The sequence below is a fragment of the Diplotaxodon limnothrissa genome, linkage group LG14, assembly GCF_057381915.1.
Source record: "Diplotaxodon limnothrissa isolate DT_005_m linkage group LG14, D_limnothrissa_male_GT1.1, whole genome shotgun sequence".
Classification (NCBI taxonomy): domain Eukaryota; kingdom Metazoa; phylum Chordata; class Actinopteri; order Cichliformes; family Cichlidae; genus Diplotaxodon; species Diplotaxodon limnothrissa.
In genome coordinates, this window is record NC_140609.1 from 35,707,131 (window position 1) to 35,732,823 (window position 25,693).

General features: G+C 41.1%; 1 protein-coding gene across 5 annotated transcripts in view; it reads left to right on the forward strand.

Annotated features, from left to right (window-relative positions):
• Window positions 1–25,693, forward strand: part of aplp2 (amyloid beta (A4) precursor-like protein 2) — a 52,390-nt gene that overhangs the window by 8,611 nt on the left and 18,086 nt on the right. For all 5 annotated transcript variants that reach the window (XM_085371048.1, XM_085371050.1, XM_085371049.1 and 2 more), the window contains exons 2-3: window positions 20,126–20,299; window positions 22,128–22,257. In XM_085371048.1, the coding sequence (XP_085227174.1) occupies window positions 20,126–20,299; window positions 22,128–22,257 (304 nt within the window). The remainder of the gene's footprint in view (window positions 1–20,125; window positions 20,300–22,127; window positions 22,258–25,693) is intronic.

Genomic DNA, 25,693 nt, shown 5'->3' on the forward strand with positions numbered 1-25,693 from the left:
TGCCTTTTGTGTATTTTGCAATATTTGCCTTTATTTATCTGAAAAAGTCTCATGTTCCTTAAGTACATCTACCCTGTTGAACTTATTATGGGAAATAAATATTTAAATAAAAACAAGCTGCTGATTATTTCACATTTTACTTGTGAGCAACGGCACATTTAAATCTTACAAATATAGTTATTTGGCTTATATCGTGATAGATATCGTTATCGCCTGAAATGAAAAAAACATATCGTGATATGAAAAAATCTTATATCGCCCAGCTCTACGCTCACGCCTCACAGATGACAGCTTACAGTCCTGCGTAAAGATGAAAGTGACTTCGTACAGCCCCGATTTGCAGACGCTGTGCGCAGAGGTTCAGGAACAGAAGTGTCGTTGTAAACATATCACGGCAGACCCGACGATGTTTGCATGAACACGCTTTTCAGCATCTCTTTATTGACCACTTTTCACACACGGTTGCTGTACGCATACAGCCGGCTGTAGCTTTGCAGCTCACAGCCCGACACATACCAACACAACAGCATAGATAGCACAGACGTTAAGGCGGCGAGGCGTGATTGCGGGTGCCGCTCAGGTGCGTCCATCTCCCCTGCAGCGGCGCTGCCGACCACGCCCCGCCACAACAGTTTTTGTTTGGATCATTTTAGTTCAGCTGGATGTCTTTCCTTTTGTTCTTTAGGAGTTCAAAATGTGTTAATTACATAAATAAAATGTAATTTTCTCTGTAGCACTTCATGGATTTCATAAGCAACACACCTTAGTTGTTCACACAAAGCATAAAGGTAAAAAACAATATATACAGTGTTATCTTCATTTTAGATGTCAAAAAGTATTTGCGGCTCCCAGTGTTTTCTTTTGCGTGGAAACCTGGTCCAAATGGCTCTTTGGGTGTTAAAGGTTGCTGACCCCTGCCCTAATAAGATGCCTGTTCTGTCAAGCAGTATTCTAGTTTATTTATAATTAAACACAGAAAAGCAGCAGATCCTCATGTTGGTGAAGCTGGCCTTTTTAAACTAAAATTTGCAGTTCATATTCTGTTGGTAAGTTACTCAATTAATCAGCAAATTGTTCCTGCACTGAAAAGTCCCCTGAGCCTATTCATTGCTGCTCACAGTGTGTGTTACTGGGTATTGCTGCATGCTCTGGGCTTGATTTTTAGGAAGTATACTTAGCATTCGGTACCCAACTTTCATCCAGCCAGATCTGATATTAGCCAAGCTTTGACCCTCTTATCATCCTGGTAGTATTTGTCTTTTTAATTCTCCAACCAATGACCAGTATAGGTTTCCATTATCTGTTACAAGAGTTACTATCAGCCCACTGCGAAATGACTCTTGAAGTAACAATGACTGCGCATCAAGCCGTGAATTTAGAAGTGCTGTCAGATCACAAGTTGGAGGACTTTTGTTTGACATTATGTGTAAATTAAATTTTTTTTTGTTAGAGCCATTTCAATTTTATGCATTTCTGGCCTGAAATGGGACTTTTTTTCTTTTTCATTACAAAACTGCAGTTAATGAATGCTTCTGCTGCACACCTCAATCAGCCATTTTGATCTGAGATAAATCCCAATCAAGCACTCTAGAGAATTCCATTAGTTTGATGAGATATGAATATGGCTCCGAGCAGAAATCTGAAATAGTCTGCTGTTTTCAGACAAACCCATTAAAAGTCATTTGATCTTCTGCAGCTAATTATAGAGCCTTGTGAGCTGCTAGCTGCCTTCAGCAAACTCCACCTTCTCCATTCCCCACCTTCCCTCCAACCACTCCCCTCAGTGTTCATCACATTCCATCCTTATGTTTCATATTTAGAATCAGTGCGCTATTATTGAGGTGCTTGGAGCTGACAGGCAGGCTCTGCGGCCCAGTCATGTGAGGGCAAAGGGATTTGTCAGCCTCATACTATTTGTCATTGTGCTGATTTAGATTTGGGATCTCACCCAGACAAGTAGCAGGATACCGCAGCAGGGTTTGACGGGCCGTACACTGCAGGGAAAGGAACAGGAGGTGGCAAAGCAAGGTCAGACAGTTGACAAAAAGCGAGTAGTAGACAGGCTTGGAGATGGATGCTCCTGCTGTGAAGTATGTGCCTTCTCTATAGGGACATGACTGATTAGCTTTTGGCCTCAGCACATCTCACTAGAGTTATAATCTTCACTAGTCTGATTGAAATCCCTTTGCTCTCCCCCTGCTGAGAGGCCGAGGGACAGCAGAGCAGAGCTTAATGACAGATAAGCATATCTATATTACATCCATCATGTTCCCCTGGTAAAGATGGCCTCCCTTGCATTGCCTGGAGCTGCGCAGGCTAATACAGACGTGTGGGCTGTGTCTCTGCTCCACTGCTCAGGATCTGCAGGGGAGTAGGAGAGGCAGGGAGCTCTGCAATCAGAGCACAGATTCATTTAAAGTCAGCTTGGGTGGTCATGGGAGAGCGACACTGCATGCCGCGGCCAAAGTCAAACTCAGTCGCCATCCATAGCATGCCTCCAAATAGCAATCAGAGTTAGAGAGAAAAAGAATACAACTTCAGTAAGTGACGAAAAATGAATTTAATATAAAATGTAGGACTTTTAATATTTTCTTTCTCTTGAAAATCCATTTTAACATGAAATCCTCAGGGCTTATGGTACATGTAAATTTGTAATATGAGAATGATGAAGGCTGTCTCGCAGTTCATTGATGATAATGTTCCTGTGAGTAAGATTCAGACTGCTGGTCTGTCAGTGCTCCACATTTGGGAAAATGAACATTTGATATTTTGTATGATAAAATGACTTCATTTGAAAAGTTGTATTTTGTTCTCTAACTTTTGTGACAAAGTGATAGAGAGGAGTCCAATTAACTCAGATCTGGGATTTGCATTTGAACAGCAGTGCTAAAAGTCACAAACATTAAGCTGGTCAGTCTTCAAATACCTTCTGGGTGTCTTCAGGGAAAGTGCTGGAATTTTGTTGGTTGTAAAACCTCTTGGGCTGTTTCATTGTTGTTGACCAGCAACACAACCGCTTTCAGCACCACTGCGCTTGACTAATCAGTGACATTTTAGCATAGCCGACCTCTCCCTGAACTTTTCTGATCCTTTAGAAAGCATGGATGTTTTGGGGTGGTTAATCATTTAGACTTTATTTATAACCAGGTTTGTCAGCTGGAAAGGTCTCTTCTCCTGTGGGGGAGCTCCTGTAGTCAAAATGCTACCATTTGCTATTTACTGGATGTCAGAGTAAAACGGGGCAGGCTACTTGACGTTTGCATTTTTCATTTGGTTTCTTAATACTGAACCCCACAATGTTAAAACTGGCTGTGGCATCAGAGTCAAATCCCTGGTATCACTGGACAGGTCAACAACCGTCTCCTCATACACCGTGAATCTGTAAGCTGCTATCATTTCCTGTTGTCACACATTTTGGAAACATTGCTACATGCCCTTGATCTCCTCCTTTCTCCAGCAGTTTTCTGGCTGCACTCCCGCCCCAGGATGGCCTCACCACAACTCATGGCTGCATTATAGCGAGCGAATGTGATATTTCCATGTTGCCCTTGAAGCTGCTTGCTGTCAAGGTCGGCTCATGCTGAGCACCGTTCCCCCCGCCAGCCCTCTGATTTAGACACTACACTATGTTCTTCCTCTGCTCTCTTCTCTACTGCACCGCACATTTTGGACAAATTGGCTATTTTATGTCTTACTTTGTTCACTAGAACAGTCCGTCCTTGTGCTTCCTTCACCCGGCTCTCCTCTCAATATACTACTCGTCAATTGCACCTCTCACCTCATAGCTGCTTTTTCCTCCTCACTTCCCCAGTTTCTCTTCTGCTTGCTCAACAATTACATGCTCATTAATTGAGGGAGTTCAGGCAGCTGAGAAAGACATCAGTGACAGGGCTGGAGGCCTTGCTGAGGTACCCTGTTACTGGTTCCTTTATTGACAAGTCTGCCTGCCTGTCTGCCAGCCTCCCTGGTTCTGAGGAGCAGCGGTGTGGTGCTGCATGCTGATGAGCATGAAGTCATCCAGCAGAAAAATGAAAAGGCAAGAGTGGGAGTGACGAAAGGAAGGAAGGATGCAAGGTAGGAAGGAAAGATCCAGTTGTGTTTTCACTCAACTTGGAGGACATGAAAAGAAGAGAAGCTAAAGAAAGTGAAGGAGCACAGGTCATTTTTCCAAAATCCCCTCTCCTCAGCATGAGAGATTAGGTGACTATGCTCTAGCAGACGAGAAGGAGGCACACTCCTGTGTCTAATCCTCCCCTTTTAAACTGCTGAGAGTGCAGTACAAAGTAGGGGAAGAGTCTGCATCCACATAAAGTGGCCTGTAGAAAACACAGGCACATAGTTCAAAACAAGCTGAGCCACGTCTAACAGTTGCCTAAGCTCCAAATCTCCCGTGAAGCCACTTCTGGAGTCCTCCCCACCACCTGCTTTTCCGTGCCTGGTTATCACTTTTAACTGAGCTATCGCTTCATAACATGACTTCAAATCCCTCACAAAAAGCCTGCATTAACTCATTAACTTGTCCGCCTTGGTGCCACTAGGCTAACCACACACATGACACTTGCAAACACACAGCCCATCCATGTTTACTCAACTCACTGACTAAAAAGCACTTCCCACACAGGGGCTTTTAATAAATGCGCAGCCGATGGCCAGTTTAATCATGCTAATGTGTATGTTACACCGGACAGCGTGTCGGCTATTTGATCTCCACTGGTTCGCGAGAAAGAGCTGGGAGAAGAATATACAGGGGAGGAAGAATCTGAAGGGAAGGGAAAACATGAGAAAATGGTAAATTTAGCAGTAAGTAACAAGAAGGAAGCAGTTGTGAGGAAAGAAACATTTTTTTTTTTAGTATAAATCGTATTATTAATGTTGTTATTATTACAACAGAGGAGCCTCCTGTCAAGCCAAGTATATATGCATTCTTTTGACTTAGTGGTGAGGTTAGATGTTATGTCTATTTTAGTCATAAACATCTGGCATAGTGATGTCAAGAATGTAATCCGCTCCAGGACACGTGGATCGTAAGCTGGGATAGAGAGGGCTGAGAGGGTCGCCAGCTCACATGCCTCAAAGAGGGAGTGAGACATACGGACAGAGCGGGAAAAACAGGCCGAGAGGTAAATGTATAGAGATGGCTGAGGGAAGAGGAGATAGGCTAGCAGAGAGTTGTCCAGAGCACTCAAAGTGAAAAGAGATGAAAGGAGGGGGATGAAGGATTGAAGGGATTGCTCATGCTGAGAGCTTTTAGTGGGCAGAAGAGAAGAATGGGTGATTGTGGTGACAGGAGCTCTGCAGAAGAGACACGCATGCTCAGCATACCGCGCAGCTGTGAAGATGCTGCAATAAATTCACCTGAAAATGGACCTCAATCATCGCAGTCCTTGAGTCATTAGTGCAAAAATGAAAAGCAATTATCTTCTTCCTGGAAGAAATGGTTTAAACTCCGGTACATTACTTATGCAATCATGCACCTGTTTAGCTCGCAGCTAAGCAACAAGCTGTGGGTAAAGCCCTCGGTGTAATTATCACTTGATCGTTGCAGCACCAGACTTATTTCCAGTAATTTCTCTAACTTATTTTAATCCATATGCCAACCTTCTGTGCACAAAACATCAAGGATCTTAGACTCTGAATTTTCAGCATGTTTTGCTGTTTTTCACAAAATGATAAATTCTTAAATTCAATTACCTATTTAAAAAAAAACTCAAAGTAAGAATTGTGACTCTTAAGTAGCAATCACCAATTTATAGTCTCTTTATTTCCCATTTTAAAGCTATTGTGACAGCTCATTGCTGTGCTTTACGAGCCAGCCCAGGAGAGACGCAGATCAATTTTTCATGATGGATAATTATTGAAATGGTTTTGCGATAGATGGCAGACTCTGTTTTATTCTCTAATAGTAGCATTCTTCAGCCCTGCCTCTGGCCTTCAGCACCTCTTTGTTGCTGTATTCCCTCCCCGACTTCTCTTGACAGTGATTGGACTAACAAGGAAGCTTTAGTCAGCCCCTTGCAATCACTTGACATGTTTCTTCCCAAATTTGCAGCATGCACTGCAAATTCTACTCCCCAAGCAGAATCAAAATAAATTTGCTTCCTTCCTCCATCTACTGCTCCATTCACTGTGCTCGCTGCCTCCCGCTCATCCACCAGAGAAAAACCAATCTGCTCTGTATGTAGCTAATCTAACCAGGTAGGAGGGAAGACCAAATGCAATATTATGATGGTTGTGGATGGTCCTCAGGCAATGTTTGATAGGGCTGGAGAGGTGAACGGGTTGGAGAAATATTCCAGGGAGATGAATGCCGTCTGAAATCTATGTCAAGAGGGGCTGTGGTGGAAATGGCTCTTCATTTCCCTCCTGCTCTGCTCTGCTCGCCTCGCTTCAGCAGCAGCTCCTGCCCTCACAATGAAAGAATAATAAAACACAGGATGCAGCAGGCATCCTCATGTCAGCCATCAGTAACTGAACAAACGGGCATCTGAACAGCAGCTCAGTGTGTCTGACGTGCCACAGATAACAGCTGAGAGAAAGATGGTGTGACCACACAGCACTGACAGCACTCATGTGAGAAAATGTATTACAGGGGAAGCCTGCGTGAAGATTTAAATGGAGAGGAGTGAAAACCTTTTTCCTGTGATGTCACAGAGTGGACACGTTAATCGTATCCGTGGCCTTTTTTTTTTCTTTTTTTTTGTCCCTTTGGTTAACCTGTTGGACTCAGGTTATGGATACATGATGCACACTTTGCATGGACTCGTGTTTTTGTCTCTGATACACTTGGACCATCTAACCATACTGTCTAAAGGCAAATTCTACCTTTGTATTAGTTATTAGTTATCAACTCATGTATGGTGTAGAGAGTCAGACTCAGCATTTCCATGAATGTATCGATCATGTTCATGTGTACAGTAAAGAAACAGGTTGATTTGCAGCAATGCACAATGCAGCCCTGTTATCGATTTCAGTTTGCCAGCACAGCTGGGGGTACTAACACTGTGGGCGTTGGCGATAAAAATTAAAAAAACCCACAAAAATTCATTCTGCATTCAGAAGGCCTTTCACCACGGATTCCCAAATGAATGCAGTGATAGGATAAAATCATCACAGCTGTGAGAACTTCTACAAACCCTTGGCAGTATTTTCTAATCTCAGAGGCACTCAAAGTCTTAGATCTGTTTCTTTAGCCATTTTCCCACATGAACACAGACAATATCAGGAGAATGAAGTCAGCACTTTGTCTGAAGTTGTCCTTTCTCACCTGTAGCACAGAGCAGAAGATAGATCGCTGCAAATAGATTTTCACTACTGCAATTACTTTGATTTAGTTGAGAGGGCTCCCTGGAAAGAGCGTGCAGGAGGCAACACACATCATGTCTTCTTGAACCACATGATTAGCTTTAGATAGTTGGCAGGATAACACCACAGAGTTTAACGCTGCTTATATTTCCATCCATCCACCTCCCCATATCCACTTAAGGGTTACAGGAGGGTGGAGCTTACCCCAGCTGCCATAGACCTGAGGAAAATGGACACAGAAACGGGGAAAACCCTGACTGTTTTGCAACCTTATTTCCCACAATCCTTCACCCAACCAGTTGGTGCATTCAAACCCAGGACCTTCTTGCTGTGAGGCTAACCACTATGCCACCATGCTGCCTACTCCCTATATTTATTGATGAAATGATGATGTAAATATCACACGGCTCTTACACTACCTACAATAACATCAGGTAACTCACTATATAAACCCATGTTACCTGCTTGTCCTGTAAACATGCCATTGCAGACTGGAATCACTTTGAATACCTTATTTGCAATGTAAATGTCACAGAAGCAGGTTTTTACCTGTTTTAATCAGCTTTCTGGTAGAATTCTTTATCAAGCGAATGAACCTTTAAATCTATTTCACCGTTGTAATCCCACTCTGAGCTCACTGTTGTAACACTTCATCGAATGAAATGCAGTCCTAATGAGGATCGTTTCTCTTGACAAAACAACAGACTCTCATCAAGTTTGTGAGTGTTTATTTTTTTTTCTCTGAATGAGCTCCATTGGTCAGGGCGAGCCTGCAAGACAAGACCCCACTGGCCCACCAACTGGAGCTGCATATAAATAGCCCAGACGCACCTTCTCCCCAGTGAAAAGACTGGAAGGAAAAAAGTACTTTGCTCTAATTAACAGTGTTTTTTTTTTCTTTCCTCTTGGCCTAGTATCTCTCCACTTTTAGCCTTTTAGTCGGCTCTTGTGTCCACAACCTCTTAAAATGAGACGTAGCATAATTACAAGGTAATGATAACAAGGAGCATACAGTTAGGAGTACAGAGATGAGAGTGACAGCACGCAGGCAATATTCTTGTGACAATACGGTGATCCTTTAAGAGAGGAGAGGAAAACAAACATGAGTGAAGTAGATGTCAGCCTTCTTTTTTTGTTAGAGCAGTTTATAGCAAGCAAAGGAGGGGAAAAAGAGAGATGGCATTTGTATGATTGAGCAGTGAGAGGCTGCCATGAAGTTCATCTTGAAGAGATGCATTTTCAGGCTTTGACTGAAAATGTGAAGTGACTATGAAGGCCTACTAATAGGGTCCCAGCTGCTTGACAGTGCTACATTTGGAAATGATATTGAGTGACTGTATATATTAGGAAGCTGCAAAAATGGTCAGAGTACCAGCTAAATCTTAAAATTGGCTGCTAAGCATACAGAGTCTGGGTGAAGCAATGTGGTGATGCTTTTGTGAAAGTCAGCCCGCCTGGGATCTTTTTAACTCTGTGAAAAGTTTAAAGCAGACTGCATTCAGACACAATGTGAATTTGAATTTGCTCTCACTTTGATGGCTGAAGCGATTTTGCAGTCATCGGCTTTTCACCACAAAAAGCCAACAGACAAATACTCTGACTTGCAGGTCCTCCATTTTCACACATGTTCGTTCAGACTAATTTAGTTTCATTCCTGTCAGGGAATCGTACATCAGCATGGAAAGATTTAAAAACATTCTCAACTGGAATGAACATCTGGTAAAAGTCAGATCTTTATGTGCATCCAAATATCTTTTTCCAGTTAAATCACCACATTTGTGGGCAGCTTGGAGGTTTGACAGGTGGTGGTAATGATGTTTTTAGTAAAGTTAATGAGCTAGTTATTCTTCCTTATTTGTATTTGCAACAGCCATTTAATTTAAAATACACCCCCAGTCCCCCCACGATCCTGAATTGGATAAGCAAAAGGTGGGTGGATGTTTGCTAATGTATGTGAATGTAGTCAAACTCAGCCCTGTTTTGCAACCTTATTTCCCATAATCCTTCACCTCTAAATCGTTTCACATATTGCAGAAATAGTATAACCACACTGTAAACTTGGATAAACACTGACTTTCCCACTGATGCTGCAGTTTTACCTAGAAATTTCTTTTTATATGATAAATAGCAGTGCAGTATATTCAGCACCTGACACAATCCTATACAGCTGTTGCATCGCTTCATTTTGAAGTATTTGAATTATCAAATCCATTTGTATTTACACCTACTTGTGCTCTAAATGGGCTCTCCTCACAGTTTGACTTGCAGTATCTCAACATCATGACCTCTCATGCTAGAACTATAATAAAAACATTGAAAACACAAAAAAAAAAAAAAAACTAAATTCCTACCTTTTGCCTGTTTTGGGTGATTTATTCTTCTTCAGTTACCCAGATGGTGTTGATATGAGTGTTTAGTAATTTATCTGTTGTTGCAGCATCACTGTATCTTGTAACAGTGCTATCATGGGCAACATATTGTGACATCTCTAATTTATAAACTGCTTTTATTCGAGTCAGGATAGTTTGGGATTCATTTGTCTTGACAAATTGATCTTTGTCCCTCTAGCGCTACCTTATACTAAATGTAGAAGATTGATGTGGTTACTATGACATCACCAATTGTTTTTAAGGCTTGGAGTTTTTTGCACTTCCACCCTGGCTTTTTTTAAGCCCCCGATGTTGCCACTTGACCATTACTAATAATAACTAATAACTCAGCTAAGATCAATCATTTCATATGTTTTTTTTTTTTACCTCTTGAAGTCACAGTGTATGTGGCATGCAGTTGTCCTGAAACTCTAGCACTGTTTAGTATTTACCTCCCCTGATCAGGATTCCTCCCATAAGTCAAGCCGTGACTCACTGTCTGGTAAGTATTTTAGAAGGAACCAGCAGCAGTTGGTGCAGTATTTGCTTGTGGCATTGCTGAACAGACTGACGCACACTGCCATGGCAATGAGTGCACTTTTTTTTTTGTTTTGTTCAGGAGAGTCCCGAGCACAGATATAGCTTTGTTTACTGTACGTCTGCTCTGTATATGTGTGAACGCCAGGGAAAATGTGCAAAATCCTATAGAGCTGAGGGTCATTTTCATGTTTGCACACAAGGACAGAGTGTTGCTGAATGCACCAAACGGGGCAGAGCAGCTGTTATTGTTGTGTTATCCCCAGTGCCACTCACTCAGCCTTCGCAGCTCTTCTCCCTCTCTGCCACACTGGCTCATATGCCAGTCTCTTGTAACTGTGGCCTCATTCCCTCTTTATCCATTTTTTTTTCTCTTTTTTTTTCTTCTGAACCACCCTCTTTTGTCTCTGTCCTGTCGTTCTGTCGCTTCTAATGATCTGTCTCCCTGCTTTCTTCTCCTCGCTCTCCCCTGCTCCACTTCTTCAATCTTTCACCCCATCATTTTCTCCCCTCTTTCTCTTTCTCCTTCTTTTCTTCTCTCTTTCCTCTTGCAGACCCAATGTTCGTCTGTGTGAATAGCTGGGATGCTTTTGTAGATCGTTTCCATAGTGACGAGACATTTGAACAAGTCGTTATTCACGTCCGTTTGCTGTAAGCTGGAGAGAGGCCATGTTATCTCCCCCTGGCATACAGGCAGACCCGCACAGCTCAATCACCACAACTGTTAGCCTGTAACCAGCGAAGTGCGCGTGCTTTAGCTAGAGTTTAATTACAAAAGAGTCTCATTGATGTTTATCTCCGTTAATCAAGCATATCAGCCTTACAGAGCAAGAGATCCGAGTTTCAGCTAAAATCTGGCTCGTTTCAGGAACTGTTAACTTTGTTTTAACATAGAACATGTGGAAGATTAACACCAGTGAACACTTTACTTTGCAGTTAAAAAATAACTTTAAAGTGTTTTGCTATAGTCCACAAAATCTTGGAAGTTGAGTACATCTTAGACCCCTCAAAGTTCTTATCAGTATAAAATATGATGTCATCATGTTTCCAAGAAAACACTCACCAATGAGCCATTAAAATGACACATTTGTAGCAACATATTATTTTAATTTCCCAATAAAAAAATTTATATCCAGAAAACGTGAATATTATGACGGGATATATTATGATCATGATGCCTGGTAGCCACCTACCAATAGACTAAAAATAACGTTGATATAGTAGAGCAGTGTTGCAGAAGGAAAACGGCTCTACTATATCAATGTGGTTTTCACACCCATATTTATTTTCTGTTTATTAATGTAACAAATGTGTAGTAACCCCCTATTTTTGCTAATATTTCATGTTTTGGAGAGTATCGCACTCTGAACAAAATCACTCATGTTGGTCAAAGAGAAGGGTACACTTTGGTCCTCAGTCCATTGCAGAGCTAAAGGCCAATTTAGAACCTCCAGTAAACCTAGCATGGATGTCTTTGGTCTGTGGGACTAAACCAGAGTTCTCAGAAGATCCACACATGCACACTCAAACATGAAAACATACACATCCCAGATGCAAAGCTAGCAGCCAGTCAGACTGCTCAAAATCAGAACCTAACAACTGATTTTGTTAACAACCTAACAACTACCAGAAGGTTCTGAGTTTGAACGTGCTGATCACCTGGGGTTTTTGTGTAGAGTTTGCATGTTGTTGTGGGTTTTTTCCTGTGTTCCACTTTCCTCCCACAGTCCAAAGACATGAATGTTATGGTATTCGGTGGCTTTTTGTGGGAATAACCAAGTTTTTTTTTTTTGTTTTTTTTTCTTCTTTCTTTTTTTTTTTTTTATAAAGGATCCAATTCGAATTTCAGCAAGATAAAGGTCAGCAAGCACAAAACCGTCTTCTAGGCCTTTTTTTCCCCCTCTTTTTTTTTTTTTTTTTTTTTTTTTTTTAAATCTCAACGCACATGAACCACATTTCTTCAACCTACTTTTACTCCTGTCTCACAGTTTTAAAAAAAAAAATACTGGGTTAAGTAGTGATTTTAAACTGACTGTAGATGTGAGTCTGTCTCTGTCTTAACCTTGTGCTGAACATATCCGGGCGGAAAGGCTCAGTCATAGTTGGACAAGCTGTTAGAAAATTGGATTGATGATACATCTTGAGTCAGAAAGGTAAAAATTTCCTTATTGCATCTCACTGAGATCAATCATCCTTTGAACTCTCCTTAATTGATCAACTCATTGTCAAATTTGAATCATTTTCCTGGCTCGAGAAATGAAATGCATATGGTTACACGACTGTATTTTTACTCTTTCACACTTTGAAGCAGTCCCACACAGTCTCATTATCAATGGCATGTTCAATCAAGCACAGGTGGAGCATAGAGAATTACTAATAAGCTGACTGTCTTATCTGAGGCTGGGGTTGGGGTTGGTGTGTCATGGATAATTCAATGGTGTGGTAAGAGTATTTTTCCGCTCCCATGTGACAGTTTGAAGGAGAAGGAAGAGACTTTTCTCTCACGTCCGGTTCAGTCTGGCTGTGAGTGATGGGAGGTTAATGAACCATACAGAGGTGACCGCTAGTGATTAGAAGCATTATGTTCGGTCCTCTGTGAAGCATCTCCCTGTCACCTTAAACTCTAACAAACACCGAAAGACACACTCAAGAGCAAAAAAACTTTCCTTGAAAACAATTGTACTTTAGTTTTTTTGTTTTCAAAGTATTTTTTGACTTTTTCAATGTTGAAGAAGAACTTTTTTTTTCACTCGCTCAAACACATGCAGACTTTGTAGTTGGACAAAAGGACACTCATAGAGGAAGATCACAGTGAGTAATGTTTCTGTGTAAGGAGGGGGAAGCAGAAGTGCAACTTTCACATGTTTAGGTTTTGACTTTAGAGGGGAGAATGTCATTAACTGGAATCAACTGTTCCCTGAAATGCAAATGCATTTTTTGCACTGTTGGTTTGGGGCAGTGACTCATAGGGCATTTCCTTCTAGGGTAGTCTCAGGACACTTTAGATGGTGAAGACAAAAGGCCATTTTGCTCAGACAGAGGAGCCAATTTGCATTGCAGTGAGGGTTTGCCCTTTGGATTCCAATTCTACAAACATGACACCTTTTTCCTTTTGTTATTCAGCTTTTACTGTCTACCCTTTGAGGGTGGGAGGTGGCAGAGGTGTTTGGTCAGTAGGAAAATGTCACTGTCACAGTGCTGCTGAAAGTCTCTCCCCCACCTCTCGTCTGTTATCTGTTGTTTGTGTAGTGATGGTGCCAGTGGCTCACGCCCAGCCTTCCCATGGGCTTCACGACTGGCAGGAATCACAGCTACATTTGTGTGTGTGTGTGTGTGTGTTAGCTTATATATATATATATATATATATATATATATATATATATATATATATATATATATATATATATATATATATATATATATATATATATATATATATATATATATATATATATATATATTGATTTTGATTCCGTGGTTTACACTTCTCATAAAAAACTATTTCCTGTGTTTCTTATTGAATTAAACTTTTGGCAAAACATGACCATAAGACCGAGGGGAAATAGTTGCCAGCTTTTCGGTATAAATAATCAGTAAATTCCAGATAATAAATCAAAGTTTTGTCATTTGTTTTTAATCCCTGAACTGTCACCCACTTCCTGTTAAGTTGTCATATCCATTTTAATAATGTTTTCCTAATCTCAGACTTACTCCTCATGTATTCAGTTTCCTCTAAGCTGCCAACAGTAATTCCTATAACACATGTCATTATTTCTTTTTTATTGTGATAGTCACCTTACTCCAACACAGTGGGCTCAGGTAAACAGCTTAACCCCCCTTTTCTTTGCACACATTAAGCTCATAATCTAAATAGGCAAAACGTAAGCAGGCTGAATGCTCCTCCATACTTCAAATCACTGTCGGCATGAACACGTCTGTGTCCGTTACATTGATTCTTGTCTCGGTCCACAGCGGCACCCAAAGTGAATCGAATGAAGCGCTTTGTTTGGAAAAATATCTGCGTTTATGTCACCGCTGAAATTTCGATCTGTGCAGCATAAGTTGCTCCGTCGATACTTAAACGAGATAAAAATGCCAAAGTCTGTCTCCTTCCTCTTTTCTTCGAGCTAACATTATCCACAGATCCGTCTGTACGAGTGAAATTCTCTGAAAATGTTTTCTTTTCATTAGTCGTGTTCATGGGGGTGTTTTCATGTCTAAATCTGGACACCGAGCAAAGTATTTATTGATCAGTGACTCAAACCACTGCATATTGTTTAAAGGGAAATGAATTATGTTTGCCTTTCAAAGAAAATGCAGTTACAGAAGCAACAAACTAAAGAAACAATAAACAAGCCATACTAACGGCTGTTATAGAAACTAATACAGAAACGTGCTTTAATTGCTCCCCCACACACATTAGCACAATGAAACAATGGCTGCTCAGTCACACATTTTACTGCAAGCAATAAGACATCTCAAATCAATATTACATTTATTATGTTCCTGTATATTGTCCATGTAGGTTTTCCTCCTGTACATGTGAGTGCAGCTTTCTCACTACTGCATATCTTGTTTAAGTATTAAGTCACCAGAGGGAAGGATTATGTGGATTAACGATGCCAGGCATTTCTCTGCAGAGTCACATGGACGCTAAGCATTCTGTGAACATGAGAAATCCTGACTGGTGCCTCGTACTGGAGCTGCTTTTAAAAGGGGGCCAGACTGTGAGAATGGCTTCACCATACCTCTGCCAAAATTAGACCGGTTGCCACCGCTCAGTGAGGCCTGAAAAGTTTATAGAACAGTTGACACTGGAGCTGACTGCAGTGTAGCTGTTTTTATGCACAACATGGGCAGATTACCAGAAACTGTTTATGAGAGAAGCCAGGCTCCACCGTTTATTCGACTGTCTGGTCACGGAGGAAATTTGTGTACAGTTTGTTTTGGCACGTTCAGAGTTTGCACCTCTGTGACTGCTTTGGTGGATCACCTCTGAGGTGCGAACCCTGCTGTTTTGAAGATTATGACTCTTATGTATTCATCTCCCCTTTCCCACTGTTCTCTCAGTGTGTGTCCCAAGCTCACACGCTTTTCATGCATACTGGCCTGACAGGTCAACCTGAGACCACACAACCACACACATACACATACACACAGATTGGATTAGCTTCTTCTGGATTTTGCCCAGATGCTGTGTGGTAGGTCATGTAATAATTGACCCGCACTGGTCCTGCAGGGGCTTACTGAAGCCTCATTAAGGAATGTTTCTTTCTCTTTTCTTTTTTGGGGGGATGTTTTTGTGCCAGCTGTCTTAGCTACACCTTCCTTATTCTCTTATTTCTGCACACAATCTGCATTGTTACCGATATCGGGCTTTATTTAGTCCTTTTCAGAGCTTGCATGGAAAATCATTTTCTCCCTTTCATATCAAACAGTGGGAAAATGTCCTCCACAGACTTGATAATGGCCTGAACTTAAATAATCCATCTCAGTAAATGTAAAGCGTTAATCCATTTAGACCGTTTCTGTGACTTGTTGTTATTTCATTTCATGTCATGTCGATTATTTTCAGCATTTCTTGTCATTACATGATAGAAATAGTGGGGCGAAACAGGAAATGTTGGTAAAAAGAGAAGGGAAATGACACAGAGCAAAGAAAATCACCATCAATTATCTTCTAATGACTTATCCTCTGGAGGACAGTTTTTCAGGGCTTTCAGCAAAGACAGTGGATGTCTTTATGTCTTTTCCCATATGCCACAAGTAAGTGCTTATGAATTCAGATACATTTTAAAATGCTACATCATGCATCATTATCAGAAAACACCCGATCATCCTTATTTTCTTCTCCACAGTCCCCGTAGAGAGCATGCTTCTGGTCCCAAAATCTTGTCCCTTGCAAATTTATGTTGATTCATCTTTTACAGAGATTTCACTGCACTTAGGTTCAGCATTTATCTTGTAAATATATTATTTTGAAGTAAAAAGAGAATTAGAAGTGTTTCTCTGTTTCTTTATATTTATGTAACAATACAGCAATAAATAAGTCAAATGTGTACACAATGTATAGCAAACAGTGGTTTAATGTAGACTAGATATAGATGCTTTAACTCGCTCATGTTTTACCCTTCAAACGACAAACACTCTGTTTGTGTAGCTTGGTTCTTAGAGGGCCAGGCTCTAATATCTGTGGTATATTTATCTGTTACGGGAATAAAAAGGAGCATTGTTTGTGTGTTCATTCAGTGTTTCATGCGTTACAGCACAACATGCCCTGCCATGTCTTAGCTTGTTTTATGTGGAACTTGGCTCGGCTCTCAGAGCAGACCAATAAAACATGTTTGTGTGTAGGAGGCGGACTGGGAAAGCGGTGGCACACACACTGGTGTGTGTTTGGAGTAAAGAGTGAAAACGAGCTGAATGATCCTCAACCCACACAGCTTTTGACAAGCGCCTGTCTCTCCTGCGTTCACGCCACCTTCTTTATTGCATTACAGTCTGCGTTGACTTGAGAATAATATTTGAAGCTGGGATATAAGCCAATCAGCGCATGTTTCCTGCTGCTGTTTACCCAATTTGCCTGAGCTTTCCTCTGTCTCACCGCCTCTCCCTTTTTCCAGCTGCCACTCCCTCTCGCCGTCTTTTGTCTCCCCTCTTGCTGAGCTTACGCACAGGAGCAGGTGTTCACACTTACACGATATAACATCTCACGGTGAGTCAGTAATGAGAGATGAGAGGGCTCGATGACTTTTTAGGCGCGGTGGCTTATTTGTCCGTGAGGTGTGTGCCTCAGCAGTTAAAATTACATTCAGATTGTTTTTGTATTTTAGCAGCATAGAGATACACACACACACACACACACACACACACACACACACACACACACACACACACACACACAATGGTGGTAACGCATGACAAAGAAAATATTTTGTATCGAAGCATATTTCTGTATGCCAACAAAATCTCAAAAGACAGCATGATTTTCAGTGCAATCCAACGCTCCCGTTTGCTCTTCAAAATATGCTGAAGGCTCATCTTTTTTTAATCCCACTTATTAATCTATTATTTCATGTCTCCAGGCAATCTAATCTGTTTTTTCTGTTTGTATAAAGCCTTCAGGTCTAGCGAGCTGAATTAGCAATAACATTACATGAGGATTTTTTTACACCCTGATCATAAATATCAGCAAAAATAATTGACAGTCAAAGGGCTGCTGTACTGTAAAAATTAAAAAATGAAATAGTGGCCTGATCTTCTATTTCATGTTGAATCACATCGAGATTGAAGAACGTAATTAAATATTATTGCATATAACCTCCATTTCGCTGGCCCTCGTGGGTTGACAGAGCACATCGTTCTTGAATGACATAAAGAACTGGAACAATGACACTCCAGTTGTGTGCTTGACTGCTCTGGAAATGACATTCAGATGAGCGACTGTCCAAGGCTGAGTCGCAACCAAACAAAAATTGTCTGTTTCAAAGTTGGACCAAAATGTGCGACATGTTGAATCAAGAACAAAGGAATCTACGTCTCCTGTAGCAGTGTGCATTTCGCCGTGTGTTTTCTAAAGGTGACACGGAAAAGACAGGAACCACAAAGGAGCTAGTTTTCTGTGTGTCACTTCTCGCGCTCTCAGACGCCCTCCATTGCACTGCTCTTTGTGCAGGTCTGGCTCCTAAACTGGCATGTGACTGCAGATTTACCACAGTGGTATTAACTGCCTCCACTCTTCCTACAGTGCTATTGTTGTCTTTGAAGAATTAAATATAAAGCGGGAGTCAAAGGGGTGTCGAGACACACCCAACACTTGTTTTTCAACGGCAACCTTGTAGTTGTAGTCAGGCTGTCACTATCCCCTCTACACCTCTCTGCTCCTGAGGCACTCTGAGAATACCTGAGAAAGCAGGTGGAGAGCAAACAGGCTTAAATTTTTTGTTCAGGTCAATCCTCGCTAGTTGCTGTCTTTTCAACAATTAACAGTTTGTTGGATTTAACAGCGTAAAAATATACATAGTTCACCATGCAAAGTCTACAAAATTTTTCAAATAGAAGAATTTGTTAGGCCAGCAGGTAAAACATTATTATATGTGTGTATAAGTACACAAAGTGGAAGTAAATTCAAAGAAAAGAAAATGTATATAGTATACAGTACTGTATTTGTTTTTGTAAGCCTCTATCTAGCTACAGTTCAATAACTGTAATAATAACCTAAATCTTAGTGTTCAGTTTTTAACCGTTTGAGATTTGCTGCCGTTTTATTCCTTGTTTGATTGCCTATTTTAGTTCAGAGAGGGAGTATTGGAGCAGGGTAAAGGCATAATCAGGTAGTCTGTGTGGACGGACATGTTTTGAGGATGTGCTTGTTGCTAAATGTGCACGTGTATACTTATGTAGGTATGTGTTGGGCTGGAGCTTTATTCAGTTGATGTGTGTTTGTCTGTGTGCAAGCAGACTGAGCTCTGGTTAACTCTGCAGCTCATCACGCAGCACAGCCAACTGCTGATTACACAGCACTTGTTTTGTCCTCACTCTACTCTGTTCTGCATCCATTGTCAGCCTGGGAGCCTGCACAGAATTAAACAGAGAGCTTTGTCTAACACGCTGTTACTCAAGCGTTGCTCTTCAGCTGTTTTGTCCTTGGCTCAGTGCTACAGCGGCGACACCTCTGCCCACATCTTTTCTGTGTTGAGAACCCAGCAAATGGTCAGAAATGTGTCGCCACTCATTGCCTTGATCTCCCTCTGGGGCTGAAGCGTGTTTACTCAGTCTGATGATATTATGACAATCAAGTGGGCATCAGTTCTGTTCCACTCCCTGTCTGGAGACTCCCTAGTGTCTGCTTTGGGACAGTTTGGCATGCAGACCTACATCGCTTCACTGATTAATATGAGATACCTGTGCAGTAGCACCACTAGCATCACGTGAACATTAGCAGGATGTGACTTATTGTTTCAATGAGGAGCCGATGACACGACCCATGCTAAACACACACCGAGCCACATGAAAGCCAATTGTGCAACAGATGACTGCACAGTAGCTTTGAATGTGTCCATTTGATATCATAAGAGCTGTTTAGTTATCAAATGAAGGACATGCATCTGGGTGTTTGTGCTTCCTGCTTGCTTAAAGAGGAACTACAGTATATTGTTTAGGAAATCATAACAGAGAAGAGTATACAAAGATAGCAGAAGCTAACAGTTAAGATCAAAGGGTGTGCAAGTAAACAAAGATGGGGAATGGCGTTAGAAGAAAGAAATATTATGGATATATTTCCAGAATATCTTGAAAAACCTGCTTATCTTGTTCTAATATGTCTGCACAGCTGACCTGATGATGCAGAGTGTGTGGATTGTTTACTCTGAAGAATAAATGATCTCTACTTTGTAGAAAGACTTTGGTCCCGGGAGGTCTAGACAATCAAAGCTCTGCCTTCAACTAGGAATGTCCTGGTTTGTGAGGCGTGACGGACTGCAGTTTTTTTCCCCGTCTGATCTCCTGCTCTCTGTGTGAAGCCTCTTAGTTACTCAGTGCACATCAGAGCTAAAAATGTTGTGCACAAATCCAATCAAACCTCCACTTGTTTAACCATCCACCCTGCCAAATATTCCCCAGGTGCAATTAATTTGTCTCCTGTCTGAATCCCTCTGCTCTCTCAGCACTGCAGCAGAGAGTTGGCAGCAGCCAAGACATGCAATACTTCATGTCTTATAAGTTCTGTATTACAGCACATAATCCGAATCTGGTTTATCCGATCAGACTCCATAATGCAGAATGGTGTTTATGAGAGATGGGAGTGGGGCAGACAGCTTCTCAAGTCTGTCAACCAGCTTATTCCCCAGCTTTTATGGGCTTTATGATGACTGAGTGTTTTAACCCTTATTTCTCTCTTTGCTCTTGTCCTTCTGCAGGCACTGGCAGCAAACGCAGGCACAGGGTTTGCCGTGGCCGAGCCACAGGTGGCGATGTTCTGTGGAAAGCTCAACATGCACATCAACATTCAAACCGGCCGCTGGGAACCAGACCCATCTGGGACTAAGAGCTGTGTAAGAACCAAAGAAGGTATACTGCAGTACTGCCAGGAGGTAAGACATTGTGACACAGACACGTCTTTATCCTGTCAGTCTCACAGACTTGATGAAACTCATTTACTACTTAGAACGCTCAGTAGCTTCATGAGTTGTCAGTTCATTAAATTAGATGGCTAGGGATGCAACTGTGTGAAAGTGCAAGAAACGTGTTTGAAGTAACAATTGCAAGGATTTTTATTTTATTATTTTTTTGGATAGTTGTTTTTATATGACTGCAATTAATCAAATTTAATTTCAGAACCACTTTCGGCTTTGAATGATTATTAAAGCTAGATAATCGAGATAAAGCAATTATTTTGCTGCGTTCTGTTTTGCAGTAATTGTTTTGCTTTCCTTTCCATTTACCTCTCAATGAATGTGCCAGACCGTGGCATATTTGGTTTCTTTATTTATTTCTAGCAGTTATTTAGTTGTTTAATTTGAATTATAATTAAAGTTCAGAGAAGTTTTAACAAATTAAGCTTTGCCTGTTAAGTAAAGTCTTTGAGTAGTTGTGTTAAACAATCCTGGTCTCAACACTGACCAAAACAACTGTGATGATGACTTTTGTGATAACTGAGCATGACATTACGTTGCCATTTATCCCCCATTTGTGCCATAGAAACAAGGAAATTTTCTTAAATTCATGTATTTTTGAACATATATTTTGTCACATTTTCTTTATACTTTTTATACCTAAATAATAAAATAATAATTTCATCATGTCTGGTTGATTTTAAGAGTTTTCGGGTGGCACATGTGTGATGGCTAAACCTGCAGTCTACTGTGTGCTTTTATTCATTTTTCTTGTTCCATTTAGCAGCTTATTGGTGCTGCTGTCAGGAAATATATTAAATGTCATTTACTGAGAGTTAACTGAGAAGAATACTTTGACATTTTTGGATACACGCCTGTTTTCTGTCTGGTGGGGAGTTAGATGAGAGGATCAAACCGATCTCATGTCTGTACAAAAATAAAAAAGCAGTGAATTGGAAAAAAAAACAAGATATCCGGTTTAATAAGTGAACTTTAGAGCTGCTTTCAGGCAGATTTTTGGACAGAGCCAGGCTATTTTCTTTTTTCAGCCTTCTTGCTAAACTAAGATAACCTGCTCGTGGCAAATGAAAATGGTGTCTGTTCAAAACAGCTGGGTTTGCTTCACAGTAGGTTCACAATGAAATAACAAACTTTTGCACAACTTTAGATTATTAAGTATAAATTATTTGTTGAGGACATTTTAGGTTAGGTGGGTGGCATTGAAGACTAAATTGATGTGTACTGAGGGAAATTAGCTACTGTGGTGAGGGGAAAAGCCAATTTTCATTTTTCTGTGATTTGTCACTAGAGAGGCTATAAGGTGTTATTTACACTATGGTGGGTGGCTTTTAAATTCCCAGATCTTGTGACTGTCATTTTCTCAAGCTGCCTCTAAAACGAAGTTTTACACAACATGGATATCCTCACTCTTATTTACTCAGTACTCCTACTATACCTGCTAACCCAGGAGGCTTCTGGAAATGGTGTCATGGTTTATTATGCAGCCATCCAAGGGAAGAAAAAAAAAGCAGGGCTGTACATTTTCAAGCAGCCTATCTCAAAAGCTTCAGTTGCATTTACCAATGACATTTTGTTGGCATTTGGGGAAAGTGTAAATCATATGCTCTTTCACGGATGAACAGATGGCATCTAGAGAGTATAAAGTGTGGATTAAAGGATCCTACTGAAGCTCCACTTATCTCACCTTCTCTCTCTCTTTCACACACATCTACACACGGACACACACGTACACAAATGTACGTTCTCTCAGTGCTTAATATTAATTTGGGTCTTCTTCTTCCTGCAGATGTATCCAGAACTCCAGATTACAAATGTGGTGGAAGCCAACCAGCCCATTCGCATTGAGAACTGGTGCAAGAAAGAGAAGAAAGTGTGCAAAGGGCACGCCCATGTTGTAGTGCCTTACAAATGCTTAGGTAAGCTTGTGCACTTATGAGTGGTTCAAGGGTCGGGAGAAATCACTTAGGTGGTAAATAACCCTTCAAATCTAGATGTTCTTCATTTTCCCCCTTTGTCTGTATTATCCATCAGGGTGGAGAAAGATTAGAGTATGATACATCTTAGCCACAGGCAGAGGTGACATAGAGCAATATTGGAGTCTGATTCAGTTGACTAATTCTGGCCTTGAGCTGCAGATTGAGCAGATCCAGGCTGGATGGGAGCTAATGTGTTTCAGAATGGATGGCTTAGGGCCATGAGCCTTTTATTGCTGGGGAGGCTTGTTGAGCAATAAACTGCAATCTTATCCCCCCTTCCTCAGACAGTGGCCATAAACTCACACAGACACACAGGGTCAGCAAGAGAGGGGTCTGTGAGGAGGCCTACTTTATTACTCCCCATTTCGCCATTCGCCTGCACTGTCATAGACAATGCTCTCTCTCCTCTGTCTCCTGCAGAATCTCTGTAATCAGCAGTGGCAACATGGCTATATTCTGGTTTATTAAATGTCAGATATAGCCCCAGACTATGCAGGCCACATGCCTCTGTGGCCCCTGACTTACAAAAACACAGTACACTCCTGCTACCGCTGAGGATTGCAATAAGATAGAAATGGAGTCTTGAAACTCCTCCCTGTATTTGTCCAGCCATGTCAGGAAGAAAAAACATCTTCCTTCATGCTGCTAACACTTTCCGACATTCTTCCTCTGTCCAAAGGCCTCTTGCTGATTGAGTTGTGCCGCTTTCCGGGATGAAAAAGCCATTAGCACTTGCACTGGACTGTGAAATAGGCTACCATTCAAGAGCATTTTTGGCAAATGCAGAGAGGTGGTTTTGGGGTACTCCATGGGACAGCAAACACACATCCAGAGCGGCTACTTGGTGGCTGAGACGTGAATACAGATGAGAGATTTAGAGGCGGAATCATTTTCCAAAATTTCACTATGGCTTCCTCTCATCTGACATCCAGAGGCTACAATACTTAATAGGACTGTACTTTCACTACAGCTGACTGTTGCACCTGAACTCTTTAAGCATAGTTCAACAGCAGTGAAACGACTTCCATTTGATTAGGCCAATTTCATTACCTCTTCTAGAATAATTAAGGCTTCACTCTTGCACATTTTTCGTCATCATTGTTAAAGGGGTGACACTCATGCCCTATCAATTTACAGAGCCCTCTCTGCTGCTCTGCTAAGCTCCAAATGAGGAGCCTCAACTGAGAAAGCAGAGGACAGATGGAGAAGGAGAGATAAACATAAGGTGTTGGTGAGAAGAAGGCTGTTCAGAGGGTTACTGCTTAATTATGTAATGGAGCATTTTAGGGGGATTAGTTGGAGGGCTCTGATCATACGCTTCATGACATGCCATGCTTCTGCCACTTCACCGTGGCTCCTCTCTGCAGTCCATTACTTGTCAGGCCTCTCTATCATATCAAATGCAGTAACAAGTGCTTTTAAATTATTCATTGTTTGCAATGTCTGCATAATGTTTCAGAGAAATGGACATCAGAGGTTTCGCCTTTTGTTTGTCAGTGTACTTTAATTATACTAGATTCAAAAAGAAATGAAATGCTCCAAAGGGAGCTGGGCTTTAGCTGGAAGGATTTGATTAAAAGGGCTAGACCTGCACCCATGTCAAATTAATAGGTTTATATGAATAATGCAAGTGCTAAGGAAGAAGCTCAGTGTAAAAGGAGAGAGATGGGTTGTGCTGTAGTCCATCTCTCTCCATGCAAAGGCTCAGAGCCACAATCCCTCCATGTTTCCTGTCCTCAAACAATGGCTCTGCAAATGAATGCGATTTTTGTTCCATGGCGCTTTAATCCCTGCAGCATGATGTCTTTGTCAGACGAGTCAGGATTATTTTAGAGACTTTTTTATTATTATGTCTAGAATGGTAAAAACGGTTATTGCACATGTGTGACTCTGGTGTTTGTTGGCGTGTCTGTTACATAGTGATTAAATTGACTGCAGACTGCATGTTATTGGAGAAAAATATAGGTGCACTCTTTGTATTTGCAAACACTGATTTATTGAGACAACTTTACATTTGCATTTTGGTTTTATAGAACTAGGGGCTTAAATTCTGCTGCCCCTGGTAGCTGTCTCCAATATGGCATCATTTATTTGAGGCATATTAAAGCCTTTTTAAGATACTTTGAAGACTTTTCAGGAGGCATTTTAAAGCGATGTTTAGGTGGGTGGGAAATGTACATAATTGCATAACATTTATGCACATGGCACATTCTTTGCTTTTCCTGTTGACTAAGTCTATTGGTGGAACAAAGGGCAGGATACACAGTGACAAGTTCAGTTGTCGTAACAGATGCTGAGTTGTGCTATTGTGAATACACTGAAAATGTGTACAAAAAAAGCTTGGTGCGCTATCTGTTAGTATTCCATTATGGCTTGAAAAATGTTTTGCAGAGTCAGAAATAAGTCTTCAGGCCATCACAAAACATTTTCTAGGGTCTAAAACCAGTAGTTAAATGAAGTGTTCTTTCCATTATGTGTCATCGAACTCCAGCTACTTCCTGATTTTAGAAATGTCTGGTTCCCTCCCCAAAAAAGCACAATCCAAATGTAAATGACAGGTTAGCCAAGAAATCAAAAATAACTTCACATTAAACGAGCTATATGGCTTAAAATCAGACAAAGCAACAGGTGCATGCATGTATTAATAATATTCCTCTAATTTATTTTAAAATTATGTATTTCAAACTATTTTTGTCCAGGAAACACTCATTTTTTCCATCCATATTTATATTTGAATTTAGGGTGTAGAAATTATCACTGAAATTAATGACAGCAGGTTTCACCTTGAGAGTCCTTGAAACACAAAAGCTATGCGCTATGATTTAGCACCTTGCAGCAGTGAGAGGATCTTCAGTACATGCCTTATATGCATTCGGTGCAGCCAGACCAGGAATTTGACAGTGTTAGCAAGGGCATCTGATAGATGGCAGGTTAAAGGAAAAGTGGATGAATAGAGTATGTGGAGAGGAGGTCACCGAAATAGAAGAGTATGCTCTTATGCTCACACTTGCAACTACACAAACTGATAATGCACAGAAAACACACGGTGCTGGGTTTCTTGCAGTGAGCAAGGCACAGCTGCTCACCGAACACCATCATCCATCACCCACTGCAGTGTGACTGCATACGGCATCTGCTTGAAACCCACTCCACCTCACAACCAGAGAAGCCTCTGAGAGTGAGTGGACGAAATGAAAGCATAAGTAAATGAATCGCTTAGCATCCGGTGGAGAATATATGGAGCTGAGGGTTACAGGGAGTCATATTCGTCCTTGAGCTTCTCAGTTTCTCTGGAAAGGAGGCCAGAGTTAGTAAAGCGGAAGGCAATTTAAATCATTAGCAGCAATGAAATAAAATAAAAGTTGTTCTCCTACAA